A 25,584-nucleotide genomic window follows, 5' to 3' on the forward strand; every position below is an offset into this window, starting at 1 on the left:
CTCTCTCTTTCTCTCTCTTTCTCTCTCTTTCTCTCTCTTTCTCTCTCTTTCTCTCTCTTTCTCTCTCTTTCTCTCTCTTTTTCTTTCCTTTTCTTTTCGTGCCTTCTGTTTCTCTTTTTTTCCTCGCTTCCCTCTCTCCTTTCCTCTCTCTCTTTCCCCCTCTTCTCCCCGCCTTCTCTGCCCCCCCTGTCCCGTGTCACCCCTCGCTGTCCGCACCCCTCGCTCCCGTTCCGGAGCCCCCGCACGCTCGGCGCCGCCACCCTGCCGGGGCCGGGTCTGTATCGAGCCGGAGCCGTGCCGTGCCGTGCGTGTTCCGAGCCGGGGCCGGGTGTGTTCCGAGCCGGCGGAGCCGCCCCCGTGGGCGGGCCCCTCGGTGCGGCCATAAAGGGTCGGCGCGGGTTCCGCGCTCAGTCGCTCTGCTAGCGCTCCTCCGGCACGGGAGGTAAGAGAGGGGCGGCCCTGCCGAGCCCCGCACGGGATGCGGGAGGTGGTGGTGGTGGGGGGGGGGGTGTCGCCCCGCGGGTGTCCTGGTCCCCAGCCCGGCCCGGGTGTCCTGGCCGCCGCAGCCGCGCTCCCACGGTCCAAACCCCCGCAACCCCCGGCTGTGTCCCGTCCCCCCGGCTGTATCCCGCACCTCCCCGGCTGTGTCCCGCATCCCTCGGCTCGCACTGCGTGGCGGGAGCCTCCTCTTCTCGCCCCCCACCTGGGTTCCCCGTGGCGGGAGGGTCCGGGGGACCGGCAGGAGCACCGCTCTCCCGCTGGGTGCCACAGGGTGCCCAGGTGTGACCCCGCAGCTCCATCGGACGCTGCTTTCCCCCACCGTTAGTGTTTGTTTTTCCAGCTCGGAACTGCAGAAGAGTTTAAATGTGCTGGGCTCAGTCTTGCATAGCCCCTGGAGGGCATTGGGTGTCCTTTTGTGGAGGCCACGCAGCCTGGAGAAGGGGCTGTGCTGCCCATGCTGGAGAGCCAGGCTGGTCTTTTGACGTGGGAATGGTGAAGGTGTGTGGGTGGCAACCCGCCCAGCCATCCTGACTGTTCCTGGCATAGCTCGTTTCCTTCTCCGCTCAGGAAGGGCAAAGCCAAGTTTGCCCGCACCCCTGAGCAGCTGGGAGGCAGGTCTGAGTGCAGGCAGGACTGGGCTGTGGGATACTCTGGTGGCAGATGGGGTGCTAAGAAGTTCCCTAAATTGTTGAGGGCTTGGACGCTGCCACACAGTGCTGGGCTGCCCTCCTGGGCAGGGATGCTTGTGCCTGTTTCTTTTTCGCAGCCTGCAGCAAGTCCTGTGCAGGAGGTGGGATGTGGAGTGTGCTGTCCCAGGACAGCTCTGGGTGTCTGGAGCAGGATTTCGTGTGTATCTCCTTTCCTTCGTGTCATAACTCCTGCCAGCTCCAGTGGCTAGGCAGAGCACTCATGCCTGCCGGGTGAAGGGTTGATGGCCTGCAAGAGCTTTGCAGTGCTGTGGACAGAAAATGCAGCCCCAGCTGCCTTCACCAGCTTTTTGGATACTGTGCTGTCTGTAGAGAGCGCTGAAGGTATTTTTTTAGGAGCACAGAGTGGCTTTATTGAGTTTGTCTAGTGGGTTCCCCCCTACACCTCCCGGCTAATCCGGGTGGGAGTCAGATCTCGGGTTACAGCAGCTAATCTCAGACTACAGCCCCGCTGGTAGGGCTGTAATCTCAGGGTAGAGCCGTCCTGCCCAGCAGGGTTTAGAGCCCGGGAGGCCGGGCGGTGTCGGGTTTTTATGGCCGCACTGGGGATGCGAAGCACGGGCGGCCCCGGACAGATGGATGCACGTGCGTGCAGCAGCCCTGCTCTTGGACAGGAGACAGGCTGCAGTTTGGGCTGAGCATCATTTGTGTTTGGTGGGATCCCCAGTGTGGCTCTGAGTGAACAGCTGGGGTGATGGTGCTCCCTCTCCTTCACTGGTGGCCGTGGTGTCCCCAGCATGATGTAAGCCCTGGCTTCAGGGGCTTTCTGCTGCCCTGTTGGTGCCTCTCTGTCAGAATCTGACACCCCACAGCCAAGTCTGAGTTTTTTCTTCCTGAGGGATGTGCTGGAGGCTTGGCAGTGGACGGTCACAGCCCTGTCCTGGAGGTTGTTTTGAGATGTGGTCCTGAGATGTGGAATGAGCCTGCTCCCCTTGTTGGACCGTGTACCTTCCCAGAATAAGTTCAGGCCCATCTGTGCTACTTCTGTGGGGTGTTATGGGAGTAGCTCAGTGTTCCTCCTGCTCTGCTTGCTTTGCTGCTCCCAAATACCAGCAGGAACTGGTGATCTGTGCCATGGAACTTGGGAGTTTTCTGGCTTTTAGGGAGTTTCCTTTAGTTGCTGCAGGTTTTTGAGATACAGGGACTTGGGGGTGGTGCTGCTTCTCCCTGTGTGTGAGAGACTTGGAAAGGATTTGTGCTGGGGACACAGTGGTAGCCGTGGGACCCTGGGTGAGGTCTGACAGGAGACCCATCCCTCTTTCCCACTGGCAGCCCGGGGATGAAGCAGGTATCCAGGGGAGCTGTGCTTGAGCAGTGCACATCCCAACTGCCTGCACCAAAAGGATGGTACAGGCAGCTTGAGGGGAGCCTGTGTCTCTTGGGGGAGAGCATCAGCTCTTCTGCCCTGCATGAGCATGGGTTAAATGGTTCTCTGCTTTCCTGAGGTGGAGCTGGAGGATCGTCTGTCCCAGCACAGAGAGCTACCACTGTTGCAGCTCCTTCTTTAACCAGTATTTTAGCAAAATCCATGTTTAATTTGGTTTGAATCTCAGCTCTGTCTTTCATCAGGCCAGCAGGATGAAAACCATAGGAAAGGTCTCCTTGTGGGGCCAATTTGGGCCTGTTTGTGGAGAGATTTGATCTCCCCTGAATGTGTGCACAGCCCCCCTCATTGTTAGTGCCACTGGCTTCCCCTCTGCTGGGACAATAGTGCCTATCTCCCCTCTTATCTCTCTTCTCTTCCTAGCCTGTATCCCTGGCAGGCAGGGAGGGCGGGACCTTTGGGAAGAGCCAATTATGCAGATGGAGGAGCGAGAGGTGCTGTGTCAACCAACATCCCTTTTCTGGGAGAGGGGACAAGAAGAGGGAGCCTGTCCCAGCTCTTCCCTGCTTGCTCTCCCCTCCATGCTCCTGTAAGCCCCACCAGGAGGTGCTGTGGTGGGATCAAGGATGTTGCTCTCTGGCCCCTCAGCCATGCTGGGGCAGCATCAGTGGGTAGCTCACCTTGCTGGGGCCTTGGGTGCGGGAAGAGCAAGGTGACCATTGTTTGGGATGCTGGAAGTGTCCATGGTGGAGGCTGTGGGTGCGCTGGCTGACCTGATCCTCCACCTCAAGTGAAGCCATGAGGGATCAAGGTGGGATCCATCCTTTGTAAACCCATCTCTCCATCTTTACTTTGGTGTGTTCAAAGCCAGAGCCTGCAGACAGGGCACTCCAAAGCTTGCTTGACTGGAGCATGGTGGTCACGAGCCAAGGCAGCTGGCTGTTGCTGGTGGTGGAGCTACTGTGAGCCCTGTGAGGTGGGAGGGTCCCAGTGGCAGGGACAGCATTTTTTAAGCTGCCCCAAAAGCACAACAGCAATTAGGAGCCCTGCTTTAGATTTTGCCTAAGCCATGAGAGTCTGCTGGGTCCCTTCCTTCTGCTGGTGAGGAAGTTAACAAGGAACCCCTTGCTTTCCACTGCAGGTAAAAGAAAGCACAAAAAAGGCAAGGAAAGTAGATGTAGAAAAGCAAAAGGGTGGGGAAGAGGCAGTTGTGGAGCCAACTGTGATGGGGGAGTGTCTTTAAATCAAAGCACTCTTCTAAAAAGAAAACTTAAGCCCAGCAGATCTACTCAGCAGTCAAGTTCTGACTTTTTTTTCTTTTCTCAAAGCTATGTAATAATCATTAAATGCAGGGGATGCTTTGTAAAATAGAACTCAAGAGAAGGGGGGAGGATGGAGCAGAATTTAAATTTAAAATTGGATAGAGATACAAAGCCCCTTAGTTTGCCATTTCGTCTTAATGCAGCTGGAGCTGGGCTTGACAAGATGCTGCCCAGAGCCTGTGGTAAATGTTTTACGGTACCGTGTATCAACCAGATCAATTCTACTACGCTTGAGGGAGTGCAGATAAAATGGCTTAAAGATTCCCCTGCTGAAAGCGATAGTATCATCATTTATGCTGCAGAAGACAGATTTAGTCGCCTGACATTTATTTGGCCGCGGTGTACTTTGCGGATTTCACACCCGGGGACGATAGCCAACCTGATGATGTCAGATGTGAGCTGCAAGAAAAGGGAAAAAAAGAAAGAAAAAGACACAAAAAAAAATAGCGCTGTTCCTCTTTGGTCAACCCGGATGAGTTCTGTGAAGTGTCTTGGTTGTTTTGCTCCACGGAGCTCTTCAGTGGACAAGAGTAGGATGTTACTGAAATGGTACATCCTGCGCGTGCTTTGTGGTACGAAATGGTGGCAGAAATACCTGTTAACTGATGTGATTTCTTTCAATCCTGTCTGGCCTGTAGGTCACTCGAACTCCAAACTGAGCGAACATGAGCGCGCTTGATTTGACATCCATCCTTGATTTCCTGGAAACAGCCAACCTGACGGAGATCAACTGGACGTGCAGCAACGGCGACTGCATCACGGTGGATGCGACAACATGCCCTGGCACGCTCAACAAAAGCGCCCTGCTCTACACCTTGTCCTTCTTCTACATTTTCATCTTTGTCATAGGGCTGGTGGCCAACTCGGTTGTGGTGTGGGTCAACCTCCAAGCCAAAATGACTGGCTATGAAACCCACCTCTACATCTTCAATTTGGCCATCGCCGATCTGTGCGTCGTCATCACCCTCCCTGTGTGGGTCGTCTCCCTCGTCCAGCATAACCAGTGGCACATGGGAGAAATCACGTGCAAGATAACTCACCTTATATTTTCCATCAACTTGTACAGCAGCATCTTCTTCCTGGCTTGCATGAGTGTGGACCGCTACCTGTCTGTGGCCTATTTCACCAACTCCAGCAATCGCAAGAAGAAGATAATCCGTCGCTGCATCTGCATCCTGGTTTGGCTCCTGGCCTTCTCCGCATCTCTCCCAGACACCTATTACCTCAAGACGGTCTCTTCCAGCAATGAAACCTACTGCCGTCCCGTCTATCCGGAGGAGAGCTTCAAAGAGTGGCTGATTGGCATGGAGCTCATCTCTGTTGTGCTGGGCTTTCTTATCCCCTTTCCCATCATTGCTGTCTTTTATTTCCTCCTTGCCAAGACCATCTCTGCCTCCAGTGACCAAGAGCGGAAGAGCAACGGGAAGATCATCTTCTCCTACGTGGTGGTGTTTCTCGTCTGCTGGCTGCCCTACCACGTGGCTGTCCTGCTTGACATCTTCTACAGCCTTCATTTCATCCCCTTCAGCTGTCACATGGAGAACTTCCTGTACGCCACTCTCCACATCACTCAGTGTTTCTCTCTAGTCCATTGTTGCGTCAACCCCATCCTGTACAGCTTCATCAACCGCAACTACCGATACGAGCTCATGAAAGCCTTTATTTTCAAGTACTCTGCCAAAACAGGTCTCACTAAACTCATCGACGCTTCCAGGGTGTCGGAAGCAGAATACTCTGCTCTGGAGCAAAATGCCAAATGACTGCAACCCCATGAAGAAACCTCCCTGACTCTCTGACCAGGTGTTTCCTTGTGTGTTGTGGTTTGTTGTTTATTTTTTAACTCCCTCCTTTCCATGTGCTTGTTATGAACGGGGCATGAATTCCAGCCTACAAAAGAGAGAGCAAAGTGTAATTTAAGAGTAGAATCAGTTGCAAAGTGGAAGTGGTACCAAAATTAAAACCTTTCCTCCTCCTAGCCCAGTCTGGACTTCTCAACAACGCTATGCAAATGGAAATGACTTCCTAGCAGACAAAGCCATTGTGTACTACAAATAACACACATTTCCAGGATAAGCTTTTCCTTCCACATGTAGATTCCCTCTTGTCTCCTTGTATGTGTTTTTATATATAGTGTGTTGTATTTAAAAGCTCGAGACTTTATTTTCTGGCTCTTGGTGTACCTTATACAATTGTATTTGAAAGTTAAATATATTTTTATCATGTATTTGAAGTATATTGCTGATGAGTGTATCCAGAGTGCTGTAGTCTGAGTGTTAGATTGCCGTTTGGTTTCAAGAGGATGCTGATAACCAGAATGGAAATGGTCTCTTAGGTGCATCCTCCCTGGCTGACACACTTTATCGACCGTAGCTTTATGTGGTGTCATACCCACATGTCTGGAGCATGAAATGTATGTAGTGTAATATAGCTGCCATCATGTTAAAATTAACAGTATTGTCAGAGTCATTAACTCCTGTGCCCCTGCTTCACCAAGCTGTGTCCTTCTGCACAGAATGAATGATCTTACTGCTGAGAGTTGTCTCTATTTGTAAGTTATTTTTGTAAAATAAAGATCTGCGAAAAAAAAAAAAAGCTATGCCTGCCAGTGGTTTGACTTGCCATGCTCCTCCTCCTCAGGAAAAAAAAAAAAAAAGCCAAAAAGAAAAAATCCCAAGGCCACCCTCTGTCCTTTGGTGCAGGAGCAGACAGGTCAGTCGGTGTTTTCCTGGCGTTTGTTGGCAGTGGCCAGAAACCACTGATGGGGGAATGCGAGACAGCACCGGTGTGTAGTGACTGGGGAGGGGGTGGGAGGAGCAGATCTGTGGAGGGCTGTGCTGTTGGGAGAGGTAAAACTGATGGATTTATAGGGTGAAAACCGTTGGGAGTGATGAAAAGCTGTGTTTTTCTAGCTTAGGAACAAACACGTGGAGGAAAACTACGCAAGCGTGCAGATGGAGCGGATATTTGGACTAATCCAGGTTCAGTGCTCCGTGGGTTTTGCTTGTGATGGAATTGGGGGGTTAGTGGTCCTGACAGCACTAAATCCCTTTTTATCTCCTCTTCCCTTTGTTATGGTTTTCATGGGCAGGATGCAGCCGCTGTGGGACCCGTGAAGTGGAGCTTTAGGCCAGCGAAGCACTCGAGTCGTGGCCGTCTCAGGACAAGGTATTTAATGTCAACTCGATGATGTCTCCCAGCCGTCACTGGGGTGTGTGTTTTACAGCTCTAGCACAGCGCTAACTGTGAAGGCTGTGCTTAAATTCCTGTTAAATCCAAGCATGCCCTCCTCTCTCTGTGATCCCAACTGCCAAAATATCTCGACTGTGTTTTTGTTTCTTTCTCCATGTTCCATTACTGCCTCCTTGAAGGTCAGGCTGTAAAAATAGATGTTTACCAGCGCTGCCAAATCTGCCATCCCCTCCTTTTGCTGGTGTTGCTAAGAAAGCACTGGTCCATCTCCAGATGGGGAGAAATCCCAAAAGAGAGAGGATTTCTGATGGCAGAGAAGGGCAACTGGCGTAGCTGTGACAACGGAATGCCAATGTAGCTTTCTGTGCTGATGCTTCTTATAAGCAATGGATGTTTTGAGCTTCCTGTGAGCCTTTCTTGAGGTACTGCTGAACTGCAAGGAAAGTGCTCCCTCATGCTGACAGATAAAATTGGTTAATGCTGAGAAATTAATTTCCTGCTTTAGCTGAGCATTGTTTCCCATGCCTCAGCATCGCTCTGTGTTCTCTCCAAAGGTGCTGGATACGGCTCTGGCACCCCCTTCCCATCCACCTATGGGGTCTTGCTCAGTTTGGAGCAGCAGAACTGTTTCAGATCAGGTTCCCTCTCAGACAGTGTGTTGTTTTCGCATGGTGCTGTAGCTGGTTTGGATTGGCAGAAACTCATGGATATTTTTTTTTCTCTCTGCAGTTTGGTATTCACAGCACAGTGTCAGCCCTGGAGATACCTTGGGTGGTGCTGAGTGTTGGAGAGATCCTGCAGACCTGCTGCAGAGACCAGACTGATAAAGTCTCCAGGCCTCTTGATGAGGTGGATCGTGGTGGGACAGTGCCTTTTTGCAAAAGCAGGGTCAGACAGAGAGCAGGTAAAGGTCAGGACCTTGACCAACAACTGTATCGTGCACACACAGGTCCTTTCCAGCTCCTCAGAAGGAAAGACCTGAGGCTGAGCACCCACCTTGTCTCCTTGGCCCTTGAAAGGACAAGAGGAGCTGGAAGGCAGCACCCCCACACACCAGCAGCACTGGGCTGTGGAAGGGGGAACAAGGTCCTCTCCAGGGATCAGCACTGGTGGGTGATCCTGAGGTGGCCATGACCTGTGATAAGGGTGGTAATGGGCAGAGGGTGGGAGATGGGTGGAGTGCAGAACAGTGCAGGGGGACAGAAGGATGGAGTTTGTCACTGTTGCATATTTCTCATTAGGACTTTGTTTTCATGCAAAAAGTTCCCCAAAATCAAACTGTAGCAGAGGTATAATAGGAAAAAACATGTCTGTGTTCTAGGAAGCTTTCCTCATGGCTTCGTGTGATGCAATACCCCAGCTGGTGTTTGCACTGAGACCAAAAAAGTGAATATGCACCCCTTGGAGTCTGATATGAGGGAATTTGTCAGTGGATAACAGGTGAGTGAAAATGGGAGTTTGCAGATAGATGTGACTGTGACTTGGAGTGACTGATTTGATGGCAGCTGTCACCTTGTTCAACCAAATGCCCCAACTCTGGAAACTGGGGTGTTCAGGAAGAATTCAGGAAGAATTTCTTCATGGGAAGGGCAGTTGAGCATTGGAAGGGGCTGCCCAGGGAGGTGGTGGAGTCCCCATCCCTGGAGGTGTCCAAGGAAGGACTGGATGTGGCACTTAATGCTCTGGGCTGGGTGACAAGGTGGGGATTGGGCACAGGTTGGACTCGGTGACCTTGGAGGTACTTTCCAACCTCAATGATTCTGTGTTACGAAGGACCCCCGCTTTTCCTGCTGTGGCTTTGTAGCTGCCTGTGCCTGGGCAGCTACAGTTGTATGTGGGGGTTCAGGTCTTGCCTTTGCCAGGAGCTCAAATTCACTGTTAAGGGTTGGGTGGAAAATAAGTAAAACTCAGACATAAGCCACGTTGGAGCGAGTCCTTCTGCTTAACTCTTGGGCTTTCTGGCTGAAAGCATCTCCACGAGCCTGAGACAGGCGCTGAGCAAATAAAAATATATCTGCTCTGCGAGAAAGGGTTTATTTCTTTTCTTACATAGAACGTGCAGTCCTGCTTTATTGTTACTTAAACACAGATTTCCTTTTATGAGCCATAAACGACATTCAGGTGTAGCACAGTGACTTTAAATCAGCTCCTCTGGCAACCATCTAGGTAATGTACTGTAAGGAACGCCCAACTGCCCTCTTTCTCCTTGTGTTAATTCATCTAAAGTCAGTGCTGCTGACTTTAGATACTTGCCTTTCATGAGTTCACTGAGCATAAAAGCCAGTTAAAGTTCCTAAGAAGCACGAAATAACTCAGCTGTGAGCAATATTGAAGCACGTGGGGGCGGCAGCGCTGCCAAAGCCAGCTCTTTATTCTGTTTCAGGGAGTTTCTGGATGAGGAGAGTTGAGCTGGTACTTTAAAGGTGATGGGGTGTGGGCTGAGCAGGGCATGATGTGATGGGGATGGGTTTTGGGAGGAACTGATGTGTACGAGGCCCAGGGTTTGCTTCAGCCTCCCTGCTCCGTTATGGTGTGTGGCTGAAGAGCATCCGAGCCAGAGTCTGCTCTGACTTGCAGCCCGGATTTACAGTGGGTTAATGCTGCTGATTTAAAAGGAGCTATCTGGATTTATAGGGCTTTTTATAAGTAGGATCAGGAATTTTAGCCATAATCCTGTGCAAATGTCTGGGTGTGAGTGGCGACGTGCACATCTGCATCACTAATGCAGTGTAATACCCACATCCAGCCCAAATGAAGGATGTAATAACAGCAGCACAACAGACAATAACAGTGTGAGTTTGCTTTCACAGAACTATGTGCATTAAAGGGTTATAATGTGATTCAAACCAGGCTCACAAAGATCCTGGGGTGGATAATCCAGCCGTAACTCTAAAACATGTGGCTGACTTTGTAGCACCCGCTGTCACCAGAAAAATCCATCTCCTTCCACTTTGGTAGTTGCTGTTTGAAAACAATTCATTTTTTTTCATGTAAGTCTCCATCTATTTGTTTTTCTGGCATCATGTGGAATACATGCAAGGCCCTTGCTAAAGCTCTCTATCCTGGAACTGTGAAAACTTCATAGGGCCAAAGAGATACCAACATCCCAGTGATGTGAGTCCAGGGAGGCCACTCAGTCCTAAAATCTTGAGCAGGATGGCACTGGAGTGGGCATCAGAGTAAGGCTTTTTTAGTTATTTACCTTACCAGGCAGGTCGATATCTTTACAGGGAAGCACTGGGAAACCAACCAGACTCTCAGCAGATGATGCTTCTTGACATCAGCTGGTTTGAAGCCAACTCTGATGATGGATGTTGCCTCTTGCCTTTAGGTTAACAGGGGAAAAATCCCAGCCCCCTCTCATGTTTGGTCTCTGTACAGTGCTATTTCCAGACTAAAGAAAAAGAGTTAAATTACATTTTAACAGAACAATATCTACAACAGCAAAGGTCAGGAAACTTTTACATAAGGTCACCCTATCGATTGCAACAGTGAAAGGAGAGACATCAAATACTTTGCCATGAAAGGCTGAAAAGAAGTAAATTCAGCATGATATATTGAAACCCAAGTCTCTTTCATATGTGGCAGAGCCTCTGACATAGCAGGTTTACTGTTCAAGCTGAGATATGTTGCCTTGCCAACATATATTCTGAGTTACCCAAGCAGATTTAATGTTTTTGCAGTAGTGACTTTTCCCTTTTTTGGAGGGGACACTTTTCTTTTTCTTTTCAAAAAAAAAAAAATTGTTGCAGAAGATTTCAAACCTACCTAGGAAATGACCTTAATCAATTTAGTTCCACCGATGAGTATGAAAACTCAGATCTTTCTTTTTGCTTTCTCTAAACATTGTCTTGCTTGCATTGAGCAGGGTGACCGAGTCACAGCTTGAGAGAAAAGTGCATTTTGTTTGTTGTTTTGTTGTGGTTTTTTTTTTAACCCATCCAAGTGGCAGCTCTGTTTTGTCCAAAAGGATTGACGTGACTGACAAGTGTTTTGAATTTCTAAGCTCTGAGGTCTCCAAATGCATGAAAAGCAAATGACACACACATAAAAATGTAAATCTTTGGAAAACAAGCACCAACTACAGACAAAAAAAATAACAATTCTGCAAAAGGGTGACAGACGCTGCATTCATTCTGGGTTTTTTTTTTCCCCTCCCTTTTTCTTTTTAATAAGCCAGTGTTTCTGGGCCACCTACAGGCACATTTGCATCTCCTGCAGCGGGGAATCAGACGAACAATGAGCCCAAGTCATGGGCAGAGTGGGTCTCTCTGCAGCTCAGGGTCACAGCTCCCATCACCACCAGCTCTCCGAGATCTGTTCCCATCAGCTCCGTGTCTGTCGGGCGGTGCCGTGGGTTTTAGTCCGATGGGCACATGGCATCTGGAATGTCCTCGTTGTTCAGGGCTTGGGCTGTGGGAGTCCCAGGAGAGTGAAACCATTGAGCTGGGCTGTGTCTCACCTCCCAGCCCTGCTGAAGCTGGATAAAGGTGGGCTTTGAGATGGGAGAGCCCTGCTAGTCCCATCACCTTCCACGGGTTGGTGAGGGGTCCCAGACTGGATTAAGGCATCCTCTGGGATGTCCTCAAACAGGCTGCTTTGGTTTAGGTCTGTGGGGTGTTGTTACCATAGATTCACATGTTGTGAATCATAGAATCTCCTGAGTTGGAAGGGACCCACGAGAATCATTGATTCCAAGTCCTGGCCCCGCCCAGGACACCCCAATAATCCCACCCTGTCCCTGAGAGCGTTGTCCAAACGCTCCTGGAGCTCTGGCAGCCTTGGGGCCGTGCCCAATGCCCTGGGGGGCCTGTTCAGTGCCCCACCACCCTCTGGGGCAAAACTTTTTCCTGATATCCAACCTAAGTCTCCCTTGACTCAGCTTCATGGTTATTCCCTTGGGTCATATCCCTGGTCACCAGTGATCAGGTGTGAGAAGGAAGCAAAGGCTTCTCCCTTCCTCCAGGCATCCCATTGCAACCTTGTTGTCCCTTGCTGTCCTGGGTAACGACTGTTCAGCTCAGGATTACCCGTGACAGACCCATGAACTTTCTCTGGAGAGCATTTTAATAATTTTTACTTCCTTTCACCAAGGGCTGCTAAAATACCTGAGACCACACCAGCTGAATGCAGGATGTGTTTTCATGGAGCAGCCCGTGAGCCCCACTGTCTCCTGGCTCTCTTTTTCCTCATGGCCTCACTCTAAAACCAAAGCAGGATGAAAGACAACAGGAATCCTGTGCCGTGTGGGAGATGCTGAGCCCTTTACTATGTCAGAGCTCGTCTCTAACCCAGCCAACTCCTTCCAGGGCCCGGCTTCACTTTCAAGGCTGTGCCGTTGCTTTGGTGGGTGGTGGTTTTACAAAGAGGATGGTGATGGGGAGAGGGTTTTTCTTCTCATTTCCCGTCCCGTCTGGCCAGTGAATGCGGGGTTTTTGGTCGAGGGGTTTGGAGGAGCGAGGGGGGGCAGTCAGTCGGAAACGCCGACCCTGAAAGCTCCAGAGAGCCACCGGCACCACTTCCTCTTGGTTCAGCTCCACCAGTTCTCCACAGCTGCTTCCATGGGAAGCTGGCTGGCTGAGGAGAATCCATACCTTCCCTCTGCAGTCGATCAATGAAATGCTGGAGTGTTTTGGATTCCTCTTTCCAAGAGAGAATAGTCCTCATTGTATGCCTGGAGAATAAAATAGCAAAGGGAGGGAGGGAGGGAGGGAGGGAGGCTCTTTCCTGTGCACGCTCTGACTCTCCTGGCTGAGAGGCAGCTTTGCTCACCCACCTTTGAGTTTGGCAGTACTTGGGACTTTCTAAACCTTACCTGAGTTGTGTCCGTCTGCAGAGTGAATGCTAGGCATGCTTTGCTCAATCTGATTATGGGATGAGGGTGTTGAAGCCTAGGAGATCCCTGGGAAAGGATGAGAAGTGGGTGTTTAGTGAAAGAAGCATCAACAGCCCTGATAGTTTGCTGTCATGAGCTGTTCTCTGGGCACTGTCTCAGCCCCATCACTCCTTTGCAACTGGTGATCTCTTGGTCCTGCTTCTGCAAAAGATACTTCAAGATGAAAGCCTGGATTTCAGGTTGAAAACTCTCAGACAGGTGAACATCCTGAGTGTCTGAGAGGGGTGACTACTTGGCTCAGCCCCTGAATGTCTGAATGCAAACTTGAAGTGCATTAAACCTTCTCCAGGCAGTGGGGGTTTCACACTTAGAAAAGCTTTCTGAGGTTTCCAGCGTTTGCTGCTTCCAGTCAGGCTGGAATTCAAAAGTGCAAAGGCCCATGGAAATGATTAATAAAGAACAAAAACCAGACTGTGAGACAGGTTCAGCTCCACAACGACCCTGAAATCATAGGCTTGCAGTAGTCACATGCTTTGTTTAGGTAGATTTGCTCTTGTAGAGCTGGAAATTTTTCAAGCTGTATTCAAGCCCAGGTGCTGCTTGTATAAGGGTCGAGAATGTCTCCAGGTGTAAAATTTCCAGTGTCTGTTGGCATCAGTGTGTTATATTCATTTATGTGTCTGGAAAGTCTGGTCCAGGCAGTTTGGTGGAATTAAATGGGATTACTTGCACGGTGGGTAAGCGCTTCTGTACACGTAGCCTTCTCCCCACAGTTTGCCATAGATCTTGTTGACAATCTCTTTACCTCATGGCAGTGACAAGGTCCCAGACACCTCTCAGCCTGGATTTCTTCATACGAGGTTTCTTGACTCCCTTCTGCTCTGTGAGACCAGCAGTTTGTTGCCTGTGGTGTGTTGGACCTGGGAGGTGTCTGTGGAAGGGGAGGCTGCTTCCCATTTGCTCCAAGGAAAATCTCCACAGGCAAAGGCCCCTTTGGAGATGGTATCGGCCCAAAGAGGGATTGTTGTCACACACACTGTGAAAGGAAGCAAATGCTTAGGATGAGGAGTCAGGTTTAGCAGGTCCTTCTCTTTGGTGATGCATCTTGGGATCTGCTTCCATGTGGTGAGTGTTATTCCAGCTCAGCCGTGGCTCCTGGGAATAATGGGACATCCCATGCATCAGCAGCTCATTGTCCCCATCCTGCCCACTCCTGTGCCCGTGGCTGATACCCAGGGCAAGAAATTTTGGCCTGGCTGGAGCCGGTGGAGTGTCACTAATTCTGACTTGTAAGGTCAGACTGTGGGGCCTTCAAGGGGTCCATGAGCTCTCTCGAGGCTTGTCATGTCTTTATGCTGTTTGTACTATATATATGTATATGCTGTATTTATGTATATTTATGTTAATATTAAGCTGGGGGTGTATAATGTGGTAACGCACAGCACCAGAAATATTATCTGGGATCTCACAAATCCCTTCTCCTTTCCTGGGGTAAGTGGCCAACCCTTCCCACTCTCTAAGGCATTTGATTACATCCACTGTGCTTAGGAGCTAAAGTGTCTCAGCTTGCAGGGTGATGAAAAAGGGAACTCCAAATGAACTGCAAGTGGTCAGGTTTGTGTTACACACGTAGGACCTTCCCGCAGGGAGTCATCCGAAGCTGATTTAACCACCTTCCCCCTTCCATTGACAGCTAAAGTTGTGCATTAGAGGAAGACACTAGGAGAGAATGATTACAAACAAGACTCTGAGGTAACCCATCATCCCATGCCTTGTAGGAGAAGGATGGAGACAACTGATATGGGAAGAGCAAAGCTGTTGACTGTTTCCAGGACCTGTGATTCACAGGTAAAGAGGGTTTTTTTCCCCCTTTGCTGTGCTAAGATGTAAGTTAAGATGCCATCTTAATCAGAAATCCATCCAGTTCTGATTTTGAGTCAGCTGAGGTGTTGTTGGGGCTTTTTCGTAGTGTGCAGCCTCTCTGTTTGCTCTTGTTGTTCATTTGCAAGGGCTGAAGATGAGAGCTTGGATTTGGGAGAGCTGAAAAGCCTGTGTTGAACTGAAAGGCTGTTTTTAGCAGCAGCATCTGCTTGATGACCAGCACTGTATTCATCAGGATAGATAAAACTCACCCAAGGTGTTTTGCTTGACTGTACTCTTCCTCTGCCTCCTGCGGTCTTCTTGACCTCCTCCTGCAAACCTGGAGCTGGGAAACTTGTGTTTCCACCAGTTCCAGGAGCCTTATCTCTGCCTTGCAGCTGGGAGCAGGACCCTGTCCTATCTGTGGTACTGCAGACACGGCTCCACACGAGCTGGCACCTGAAATCCCAACAGGTAGCACCAAGTTCTCTGCTCATCTTTGCCATGTCCCTTCCTGTCGAGGATCATTTCTCTGGGCCCCTGGATGAACGTGACGAGGGATGACACTTTGTAAAAGCCATTTTGTAGCTGGTAAGTGTTCCAGGGCAGCTCCCTGCCTTATTCTCTGGTGGTCCTGCTGCCTGCAGCATTCCCACAACCTCGTTGAGGTTTGTCGGAAGCAATATCTCTTGTTAGATTATCCAGTAGATTTGGGAAAAAACAGGCAAGCCACTCTTCAGGCTAAAAGCATATCTGTTTTTCCCCAGTTGTGTCAGTGCTGGTTTTTCCAGCTGATAAAAGCCATGTGCTGTGCTCCCTGTGCTATCAAATGCTGTGAGACGTTGCAGGAGTTCTGGGCCCACTGTTGGCAGCAAACCTTGTTCTGGTGGAGCCCAGTTCCTACTCCCCTCTGTCTGAAAGCCCCTTGGGAGGTGATCCCTGCTCAGGTGGGAGCTTCCCAGCTGCTTACAAAGATGTGAAGGTCTCTTCTCTTGTCTGTCATCCCTGAAAACACATTCTCCAGGCAGCTCCTGAGAGCCAGAGTTGCCCACGGCCCCCTTACAATCCATGTTTGACAGACTGAACCAGCTGGTTAAGAAACTCCTCCAAGATAACACCAGGGCTATTTGTTTTATAGTCCAATCCAGTGACATTTTATTCCCTCACCAGCAGTAGCCAGTTGTTTTTTGCAAGTCTAATACAGGTTACTAATATATCATGTGATAAAATTATGGGGTTTTCTCTAGTGCCAGACACTTGGAAGCATCTGGTTAGATAGAGAAGTACCTGGCATGGATAAATCATTGATTAAAAAGCTTGTAATTTTTTTTTAACTACTTTTATTTTATGTTTCCTCGTGTGTGCTCCCACCTCCTGGGGCATCTCCCCAGCTGGCTGGGGAGGAGTGACTGTCACTGAAAGCCCAGCCCAGAGGATGCTCTGCTGGAAAGACAAGAAAGTGGTGGGAATGCTCTGAAGTCAGTTTTATACCTCATTTACAGGGGTCTGCCTTTAAAAGCAAAAAATAGGTTTCCTTTACTTACTTGGCAGAGGAAACATTTTGCACAGGGCTCTTGTCAGAGCATCTGTTCCCCTCATTTACAAAGCAGCTGTTTAAGCTGTGCTTTGTAAGTGTGTAGTGTGGCATATTACTCATCTAGTAATTCCCTGCTCCATCTAAGAATAGGATGGGATGTCCTCTCAGTTCCACGTACCTTTGCCTGTGGTGATTGGAGTTTTCCAGCTGAGGTGTCTGCCTTGGACCACGTTCTTCTGGAGAAGTACCAGCTCAGAGTGGGACAGTCAGTTCTGAGAATAAAACTGTGGAAAGCCAAATCATTTTTCCACCTTGAAGCAAGCCTGGCTCTTGTGGAAAAGGCAAGGGGAAAAGAAGGGAAACTGTTAGAGCTTTTCAGTTAATTCCCTGAATATGCCTCTACATGGACCATGTTTTACCTTTCCGATGTCTTCCTCTGAGCTGTCCTTGCCTTTTTGCAAGCCTGAGGGCTTTGGCCACAAAGAGATCAGTGGTCTGTCACTGGGGGAACCTTATCTCCATTTGGTGGCTTCCAGGAGGAAGTGCTGAACTGGCTGGAAGCGTGATGAGTTTGTAGTTCATGCTTTTATCATGTTTAAGGCCATTTTTTTTTCTTTTTAGAGACAGACCATATCCCAGAATGGAGGAGGTTATAGAGTTTCTAGAATATGTTAAGATCTGTATGACCTAATCCCACTGGGGTATGCCTGGGGCTCACCTAAAATCATCATGGAGTGCTGTGTCTGGTTCTGTGCCCTCATGGAAGAGACACCGATGGGCTGGAGCGTGTCCAGGGAAGGGAACAGGGCTGGGAAGGGGCTGGAGCAGCAGGAGCAGCTCAGGGAGCTGGGGGGGCTCAGCCTGGAGAAAAGGAGGCTCAGGGGGGACCTTCTGGCTCTGCAACTCCCTGACAGGAGGGGGGAGCTGGGGGGGGTTGGGCTCTGCTCCCAGGGAACAAGGGACAGGAGGAGAGGGAACGACCTCCAGTTGTGCCAGGGAGGTTCATGTTGGACGTCAGGAGGAATTGCTGTGTTTTCCAGCCTCTGGGAGCAGCAGTGGGGGGATGGAAACAGCCTGGGTGCAGGGAGCTGGCATTTTACCCTCCAGGGTAGCCCTGCAAGTGAAGATATTCGAAGTTAAATGCAAAAAATAATCATGTTTACAGTGAGCTAGAGCCCCAGCACTTGTCTGTTGGCTGATGGGCAATTAAACTCTCCCAACAGGTTTTCTGCCCAGACATGATAAGACAGGAGGGTGTGAGTGAGGTATTATGGACAGTTTCTGGATGCATCTTGTCCTGGGGGTTTACTCTGGGGGCTGATGCAAGGGGACATCTCCCGTGGAACACCCTTTATGTTCATTTCACAACCGATTTGCTTCGAACAAATGCAGACATGTGTGATCTGCATGAGAAAAGCTCGCGGGGGGACGGGCTCAGGGGTGGGCAGAGGGTGGCTGGGTGGGCTCGGGAAGGCCACCTTGGTGGCAGCCCAGCCTCCAGGGATAGCAGCAGAGGCAGCTGACTGACTCCCAGAGCAGATTTGGTACCTGAGGGCGGAAAACTCGCTGGATGAGCGGGTCCTGCAAGCCCCGCTCAGCAAAATCTGTCTGAGCTGTTTTCTGCAGGGCTTGGTCTCAGAATTTATGTACCTTGGAGCAAAGAACGGCCAAAGCTTGTGGAAGGCATCGTTATCACTAATCATGCAAAGCAAAACTGAGCTTCTGCAGTGCTACCCTTCCAGGGACAAGGGCAGGGGTGGTGTTTTGGCAATGCAGAGGATGCCAGGGCTGGGAGAAAATTCCTGAGGCTTGTTGGCACAGGTGTAAAAAGGCAAAGAAAATTCCTGGGGCTTGCAGAGGCACTGTAGGGAGAGATGTTTTTGACTGCTGCCTTTCAGAGGAGACAGACAGAGGGCAGGGGCTCTGGCCACTCTCCCCAGTTCTGCTGTTCTATCCCTTCCCATCCCAGACTGGGAGAGGTTGGTACCCCGGCTGCCATTGCCTCTGGCAATCTGTTGCCCTTGGCAACTCCCCTGCCCGGGTGCTTGTGCCCTTCTAACCAGCCTTTGGTCACAGCAGTGTAAAAGGGAGGGGTTCTGCTGGGGTTACTTCTATTTGAACTGACATTTCCCAGTTCTCTCCTCTCTTAATTAGTCCATTCCCTGCTTCTTTTCAACCCTGCTGGAAATCTTTCCATGCAAGGGCATTACACAGCAGAGTATTTAGCAGGAAAAGCTTCTGATTGTGCTGTATCTGTAGCATAGGTGTTAAAGATGTATTTGTGAGCCAGTCAGAGAAGAATGCTGAGGAAATCCTGTTTGGGTTAATCTTGTTTAATTTTATAATAAAAAACAGATGGCTGGCCATCTGGAGCTTCTTGCAATCAAATATCTCACAATTAACAGTAATTTACTTGCCCTGAGACTTCCATGATCTTCATGTGCTTTTTTTTTTCCCCCTTCAACCTGTCTGTGTGGTCCCTTCCCAGGGTAGTGCTGAGTGTAAGCTGCCTGGGGAAAGGCATGATGGAGGGGCTTCCTGGAGGCATCTGCTTTCCTCCTGGATTTTCCACTTACACCCCCAAAACTGGAGCTTAGGCAACTGTACCTTGTGCTTTTCTGACCCTGTAGGACCCACTCTCAGAGTAAGCAAAGTGAAGGACTGTACATACCTATAGATGGGTCATGGCAAGATAGGTAAGACAGCACTTAAGGGGAACATACAAATTAGATCTACTGTTTTTACCAGGCTGTGGGAATTCTTCAGAGCTCAAAATGATTCTAATCTGAAGTGGGTTTGCTCCAGCAGTTTAAGTTATTGGATGTAATTAAATGAGATGCAGGTGATCCTCAGCACTAGGAAAGCTTTCTGAGGGAATTATCAGCAAAATGAGATGGAGAGTGAAACCCATGGGGCACCTTTTTCTGTGTGTTCTTATCTCCAGGAGGTTGAGAAACCCCCAGGATTCATTATTTCCAGAGGTGACATTGGCAATGGAGACTGGCCTCTTCAATAACTTCAGGTCTCTTTTGAGTATGTCCTTCCCAACCAGCCGTGTAGTTGAATAGCATCAATAGTTAACGTGAATAAATGAATTCCAGATGAGGGATCTGCATGCCGGTAGGTAAGAGCTCTCCCAGGCATTCCTGGGTGATTGCTGGTTGTTTACTATCCTAATATTTTTTTGCTAGCAGATTAAGAAAAATAACTGAGCTCTTCCCCTCCTCCTCCTCCTCCACAAAATCGCTGGCTTTGCGTGCGCTCAGGGAATCAGGTCATGGAGCTAAAGGATATATTCAGACACCAGGGGATGTTGGACTGCAGCTATGCTCCATCCTCCAAGTTATTTAAATGGAGAGGAGCCTTCTGAAGGGCAAGAGCTCATTTTAACAGGGTTCCCAAAGGGATGTCAGGGCATTGGTGGGATTGATGGAGCAAGCAGGGGTAAGGTTTCACGCTACCCCAGCCACCAAATGATCAGATCTCAGAGGTGCAGTGGATCCAACATCCATCCTGAGCAGCTCACCAGCCAGCAAGTTGAAAAAAAGGGCAGTTGGAAAAACAGAGTAATTAGTGGAATGGCAGGAATATGCAGGTCAGTAAAATGATTGTTATTATTAATGGTTATTATTACAGCAGTGGGAAGGTGCTGCATATGCTGATCTGGGACCTGTGTACGTAGAATTGTTCATGAACATTTCTAGGCAAGTGCTGCTCAGCTCTCAGAACACATTCTGGAACCTCTGCACCCTGTTTCCTCCCTTTTCTTTTTCCTTTTTTCCTGGTGGGAGCAGGGCAGACTCTTTTGCCCTTTGATGCTGGTTTTCCCCTGCCTGATGCAGCCTTTGTCTGCAGTGACTTTTTCAGAGAAGGATAAGAATGGACGGGGCTTGGAGCAACCTGGTCTGGTGGAAGGTGTTCCTGCCCATGGCAGGGGAGTGGAACAAGAAGGTCTTTCAGGCCCCTTCCACCCCAAGCCATTCCGTGATTCTGTGATCCAGTGATTAGGACCTGTCTAGCAGGTGACCCCATGGGAATCTTTTCTGTGCTACTGGGCACGTCACTGAGGATGTGATTACAAGCTTTGCTCCAAACTCTGCCCCAATTCAGGTTTTCTCACCCATCCACCCAGTTATGTGGAGTGGATGGAGGCCCTGGGGCTCTGAGTGGGATTGCTCCCACATGAACATTTCCATCCTTGTTCCTGCCATCGGCATGGCACAGGCACCCACCATGGGTGATGCTTGGCTCCGGCTGCTTGGTGTGTTTGCTGCCCAAGGGGTGTGTGGACCATGAGACTCCCTCCATCCTGCTCTTTCCCATACCCCTTGGACACTTGGAGTGGTTCACCCTGCAGGACTCATCGCTCCATTGCTGCCACCTAACAGGCTGTAGGAAGCCTGGATGCCCAGCACAGCTGTGACACTGCTCTGAAGGGTCCGTGCCATCCCTGCCGGGCAGAGGAAAACCAAGAGGCACTGGGGACAAATAGATGCTGATGAATCAGCCATGCCAAGAAGTGAACCTTGTTCTTGAGGAGAGCTGGATCTTGCCAGCACAATAGCTGGATTACAAAGCCATTTCCTCCAATTACCTTCTCTGTCAAATCTCTGTGTCGTCTGGCACTAGGAAAGCTTGGATTCAAATTCATTGTGAATTGGGGCGACGACACCAGAGATTTCTAAATTAATATCCTGCCAAGAGGAATTGAGCTTGTTTTTTCCAGTCATGTCAGTTCTGATTCCTTTGCTTGTCAGAGAAAACTTGGGCATGCCATCTGGTTTCAAGGGCACAGAGTAAGGAATCATAGGTTGCTCAGCCCAGCATGTTGAGTTTGCTGTGCAACAGCTGCAGGGAGCTTTGGCGGGGGGAAAGAAAAATAAGTAAAAGGGCTTTGTGGGCCCTTCTTGGCACCTGGCAAAGGGCAGAGGGGGAGACCAGAGGCACAGGAAAAAGAGGGCATGACCTCTTCCTTGGAACAGTGGGAATGTGCACAGCAGAGTGGACTTGGATGAATTACTGCCCTCTTCACGTCTTCCCAGTAGACAGTCACAAGCCATTCTGGATGCATTAACCATGGACTGCTTGCTCCACAGGCTGCATTAAATACATTCAACTGAGTGCCAAAGAACTCCTCAGCACCACAAAACCCGTGGACCTTAAAATTTCCAGGAAAGGAGCAGCAACTGTGCCACTGAGCTGGGGCCTGGTGTCTGTCTTACCCCAAACTCATGGTTTTACAGGTCAGAATGGCCCTGGGATGGAGGTCTCCACAGCTGAGGATGGGAATGCTGTCAGCCTGGAAGGTGAGCTGTGGAGGGGCAGGGGCAATTGGGAGGGGCTGCATGTCCTTGTCCTGTTGCAGACAGGCTGGGACAGCCTTCAGAAAAAGAGGGGTGCAGGTCGTAGGGAAGGGCTGTGCAGTGGCAGGGAACAGCTTGGTGCCTGACACATCTCCTTCTGTAAGAAGCAGATTTGGAGAGATGTTTTGTGTCCCTCCTTTCAGCTGTAAGTGGGCAGAGGAGCCTCCTGGGGTGCCCCAGAGCTGAGCCCCCACAGCCGGTGCCGCTGGGGCTGCACAGCTCCTTTGTCAGGGCACCAGACGTTGTCACTGGGCCCCCAGCCAGCGGGTCACCTCTCTGCAGAGGCCCCGTCAGCCCTGGGTGCCAGCATTCCCACCCAGCCCTTGGGAAGGAGCCACCTGCTTCCCCTGGGCATCCCTGCCACTAGCTGCAGCTGCCAGCCTGGGGACCGGGGCCATGTCCCTCCCCTCCCGGCCCCTTCCAGCTGCAAGAGCAGGGCTTGGGGCGTGCAGTGCTGTCGGTGCCAACTGCCAGCTGGGAAGGGGGAGGCTGCTGCTGTGCCAGCAGCAAATTTGGAGATGCTTCCAGACTTCCCCCCTCCGTGAGCTGTTTGTACAAACCGTCTGCCTGAGCCGGGGTTTGTGGGGAGCGCACGGAAGGAGGAGCTGGGAAGGCACAGCAATGGGTGATATCCCTCTTCCCTTCATATTATCCCCACATCCTGCCTGTGGCTGCCTGCACTGCTCGCAGCAGGATGGAGAGATGGGCTCTCCGGATGCGCCGGCAGCTGCAGAGGTGTTGGTGGTCAGTGCTGGGGGCTGTGTGAGCACCCCATTTATCACCCCCACACACCAGCAGCCGCTCCTTATCTCTCTTCCCAGCTGGCATGGTCCATGCCAAGGCTGGAGCTGGAGAAATCGGTCTCTGTGTCATGAGCTGGTGGGTTGTGCTCTCCCTGCCACTGGTGCTGGTGCCTGCCTTGCTGTGCCCGGGCGGGCGCTGGGGTGTTTTGGGGGGCTGTGCTGGGAAATGCTGCTCGTGGCTCCTTCAGCGAGGGGCTGCTGGGGGCTCTCTCAGCCACAGCTTTATAAATTCAAACAGATGTGTTTTAGAAAACCCCAGCTTTGAGACGTACTCTCTGTTTAAATGGTTTCAGAGGAAATTTGCACTTCAGTGGATGTGCGGAAAAATGGTGTTTTCAAAGCGAAAATGAAATGAAAACCAGCCTTCCCCCTCCCTCCCCCAGTGAAACACTATTTGCAAAGTGGGGTCTCTGTTTTGAGGTATTTGAAGCACACAGACATCCTTCTTCTTGCTTCCTCCGCTTTTCTGTTCTTTGCTTCTATTTCCCGTATTTTCTTTATGTCCCAAGTCCATTCTCAGAGAGCTCTCAGCTCCCCTTGTCACTTGGAGGGTGTAGGGTGTCAGGAGAGAGCTGCTGAAGGGTTGTCTAGTGTATTAAATCCCTATACTTTCCATTTTTTTTTTTGGATAAAAAGTGCTCAGAACTGAAATTCTCTATAGAAACTCTCTAGTTTTTACACACATCAGGCTTTATAATTTATGCCTGCTTCCCTGAGGCTGTGCCTGTGAGCAGCTGCCTTGGGTCCTGCCTGTGCACAGGAAGGAGAGTGGATGGATTCCCAGGAGCTGCCGGTTTACCTGTGGATGGGGAGCCTGTTTGCACTGGCAGCTTGATAAAATCCTCACATCCTGCTGCATATCCTTCCCTCTCTGGCTGGGGGGATGATGGGGGGCCTTTTCCGGATGGAGTGACAGGACAAGGGGAATGGATTCAAAATGCCAGAGGGAAGGGCTGGATGGAATATTGGGAGGAATATTTTATGCTGAAGGTGGGGAGGCCCTGGCACAGGTTGCCCAGAGGAGCTGTGGCTGCCCCATCCCTGGAAGTGTCCAAGGCCAGGTTTGGAGCAACCCGGTCTCATGGAAGGTGTCCCTGCCCATGGAATGAACTGAGCTTTAAGGTCTCTTCCAACCCAAACCATTCCATGGTCCTGTGCCCAGAGGGCAGATTTAAGGCAGAGAGGTTGTGCTGTGTAAGCCTGTGTGTGTGTCAGCTTGTCTGTGGTGTCCTGTGAATGGAGACCTCTGAGGGGGGGTTCCACTGGGTGATGGAGGCTGTGGAGAGTGATGGTGTCAGTCCAGAGAGGGGCAAAGGCCCCCTGGATGCTGGTGGGGCTGGGATTTGGAGGGATAGTGCTGGATACGGGGGAGGACAGACCCGGCACTGTGGATCGGTGGCAGCGAGACCCTGAGTCTGTGCATTGTCCAAGGAGCTGCTCATGTGGTCTCAGTCGAGCCAAAATACTCTTTCAGAAAGAGAACGGGCCAGATGTCTCATTATTGCTGCTTACAATGCTGCCCTCCCAGCCCAGCGATCCATCAGGGGCTCGGCACAGCCCCACAGAAAGGTCCCTGACACGTTCTTACAGCAGGGCCAGGTTCTCACCACTTGTGTGCATTTGTGCCCCTTGACAAATGGCTGCCGGGCTCCGGTTTTGTTCCGAGTGGCGCTGGTGTCAAGCACAGGGCTCCTATTCAAGTGCCCACCAATGGTGGCCCACAACTCGCTGCTTCCTCTCCTTCTCTTGCTTTGTTTCCCCATGACAGTCACTCAGGAAGTTTTTTGCAATCTCACTGGGTATTTTTAAAGACAGTTTTCAAGGGGCAAAGGAGCGCCTCTCTGAGCAAAGACTGTAAAAATGCCTTGGGAGTACACGAGGTGAGGAATTCCTGCTTGTGTGGCTGCGTTGCTCACACGACATTTAATTGCCTTTTTCTTTTTTTAGGCAATTTTTCCAACAAGTTGATTTATGGAATTGGCTGGCAAAGCCTTGAATACATTGAGAAATACAACTTCTACAATGGACCAACACATCCTTAAGGAATGAATGGTTCCTCTTTAAACTAGGAGCTGTGCTCCTGGCTGCTCTGAGCACCTTGGGAATGGAGGAGGATTAGGACCAGGCTGTGAACTGTGGTGTTTGTCCTGCTGTGTAAACCTGTACTGGTAAGATGTTGGCTTTAAACTGCATTCTAAGTTATGTGTGTGGCCAAAATTGCCTATAGAAAGTGCCCCAGAGGAGTCATGGTCTGTACAGAGACACAGCACAAGGATGTCCCAGCCTGCAGAAACTGGCAGTGTGAGCTCCCAGGCTGCTGGTAAAACCCAGGCAGGCCAGTCCATGCAACCCTGGGTGCCAGTGTGATGTTTCTGTCCAGATCTTCTTGTTATGAAAAGTTTGGTTTTATAAATAAGGAGTCCTTTGTGTTCTCCAGACAGTGACTTTCTGCCATATTATCTCACTGCAGTTCCCCTCTGACTTCAGTGAGTATTTTGTGCGCTCAGAGAGCGTTTTCCATCCCTTGAGCCTGAAAGAGAAGAGGATATATGGAATGGGGAGCTTGAGGCACCAACTCAGCAAATACCAGAGTGTGTATGTAAGCGTTTGCAGGTCGGAGATGGAAGTACACAAGTGGTCTTGATCATCTTAAACCACTCTGTTGCTGGGTCCAAGGGCTGAGCTGGGAGCAGGTAGCACAGTTTGCACATTGACATTTTCAGCTGCCTTGTCTGAGGAGAGCTTTCCCTCTGCCCTGATCTTGCATCTTCTTCCAGTTAGCCTGTCTAACAGACTTAAAGCTACCCGGCTCCACGTCATGTTGCCAGTGTAGCAGGTTCAATTATCTTCTTATGGTCTTAATCTCCATTCTCTTCAATTTTGGCAGGTACATGATGATGTCTGTGACCCATTAGTGTTTCTCTTTCTGACCTGTTGTTGTCCCCCCTAATGCTATTGTTATGGAGGTTTTTGGTGGCCCTTCCTATATCTTACACTTTCAGTAAAGATCAGCTTTCACTCCAGCCTTCAAAGTCATCCCTTGCTTCTTTCTAGCCAGGTAAAGCCTGGGGGGATCCTGTGGCAGATAATGTGAGCGTCTCAACTGGTAATTATAAAGCCAGGATCTGTAATTAACTTTTCT

At 50.2% G+C, this 25,584-nt stretch overlaps 1 protein-coding gene and 1 long non-coding RNA gene across 4 annotated transcripts in view; both read left to right on the forward strand.

Annotated features, from left to right (window-relative positions):
- ACKR3 (atypical chemokine receptor 3) overlaps positions 1–6,507 on the forward strand; it is an 8,938-nt gene extending 2,431 nt beyond the window's left edge. Inside the window, exons 1-2 of one of the 3 annotated variants that reach the window (XM_017829613.1) lie at positions 370–442; positions 4,493–6,507. In XM_017829613.1, the coding sequence (XP_017685102.1) occupies positions 4,520–5,614 (1,095 nt within the window). In that variant the 5' untranslated portion in view covers positions 370–442; positions 4,493–4,519 and the 3' untranslated portion in view covers positions 5,615–6,507. Of the gene's footprint in view, positions 1–369; positions 443–3,599; positions 3,674–4,492 lie in introns of those variants that run through there. The other 2 variants (XM_017829615.1, XM_017829614.1) reach the window with 2 other exon arrangements.
- A 962-nt stretch (positions 6,508–7,469) lies between these two features.
- Positions 7,470–25,584, forward strand: part of LOC108504499 — a 56,590-nt gene continuing 38,475 nt past the window's right edge. Inside the window, exons 1-6 of the long non-coding RNA XR_001877136.1 lie at positions 7,470–7,947; positions 8,365–8,483; positions 14,573–14,727; positions 15,138–15,330; positions 21,520–21,582; positions 24,390–24,610. This is a non-coding gene — a long non-coding RNA (uncharacterized LOC108504499). The remainder of the gene's footprint in view (positions 7,948–8,364; positions 8,484–14,572; positions 14,728–15,137; positions 15,331–21,519; positions 21,583–24,389; positions 24,611–25,584) is intronic.

Source organism: Lepidothrix coronata, unplaced genomic scaffold (assembly GCF_001604755.1).
Source record: "Lepidothrix coronata isolate B3197 unplaced genomic scaffold, Lepidothrix_coronata-1.0 Scaffold165, whole genome shotgun sequence".
Classification (NCBI taxonomy): Eukaryota; Metazoa; Chordata; class Aves; order Passeriformes; family Pipridae; genus Lepidothrix; species Lepidothrix coronata.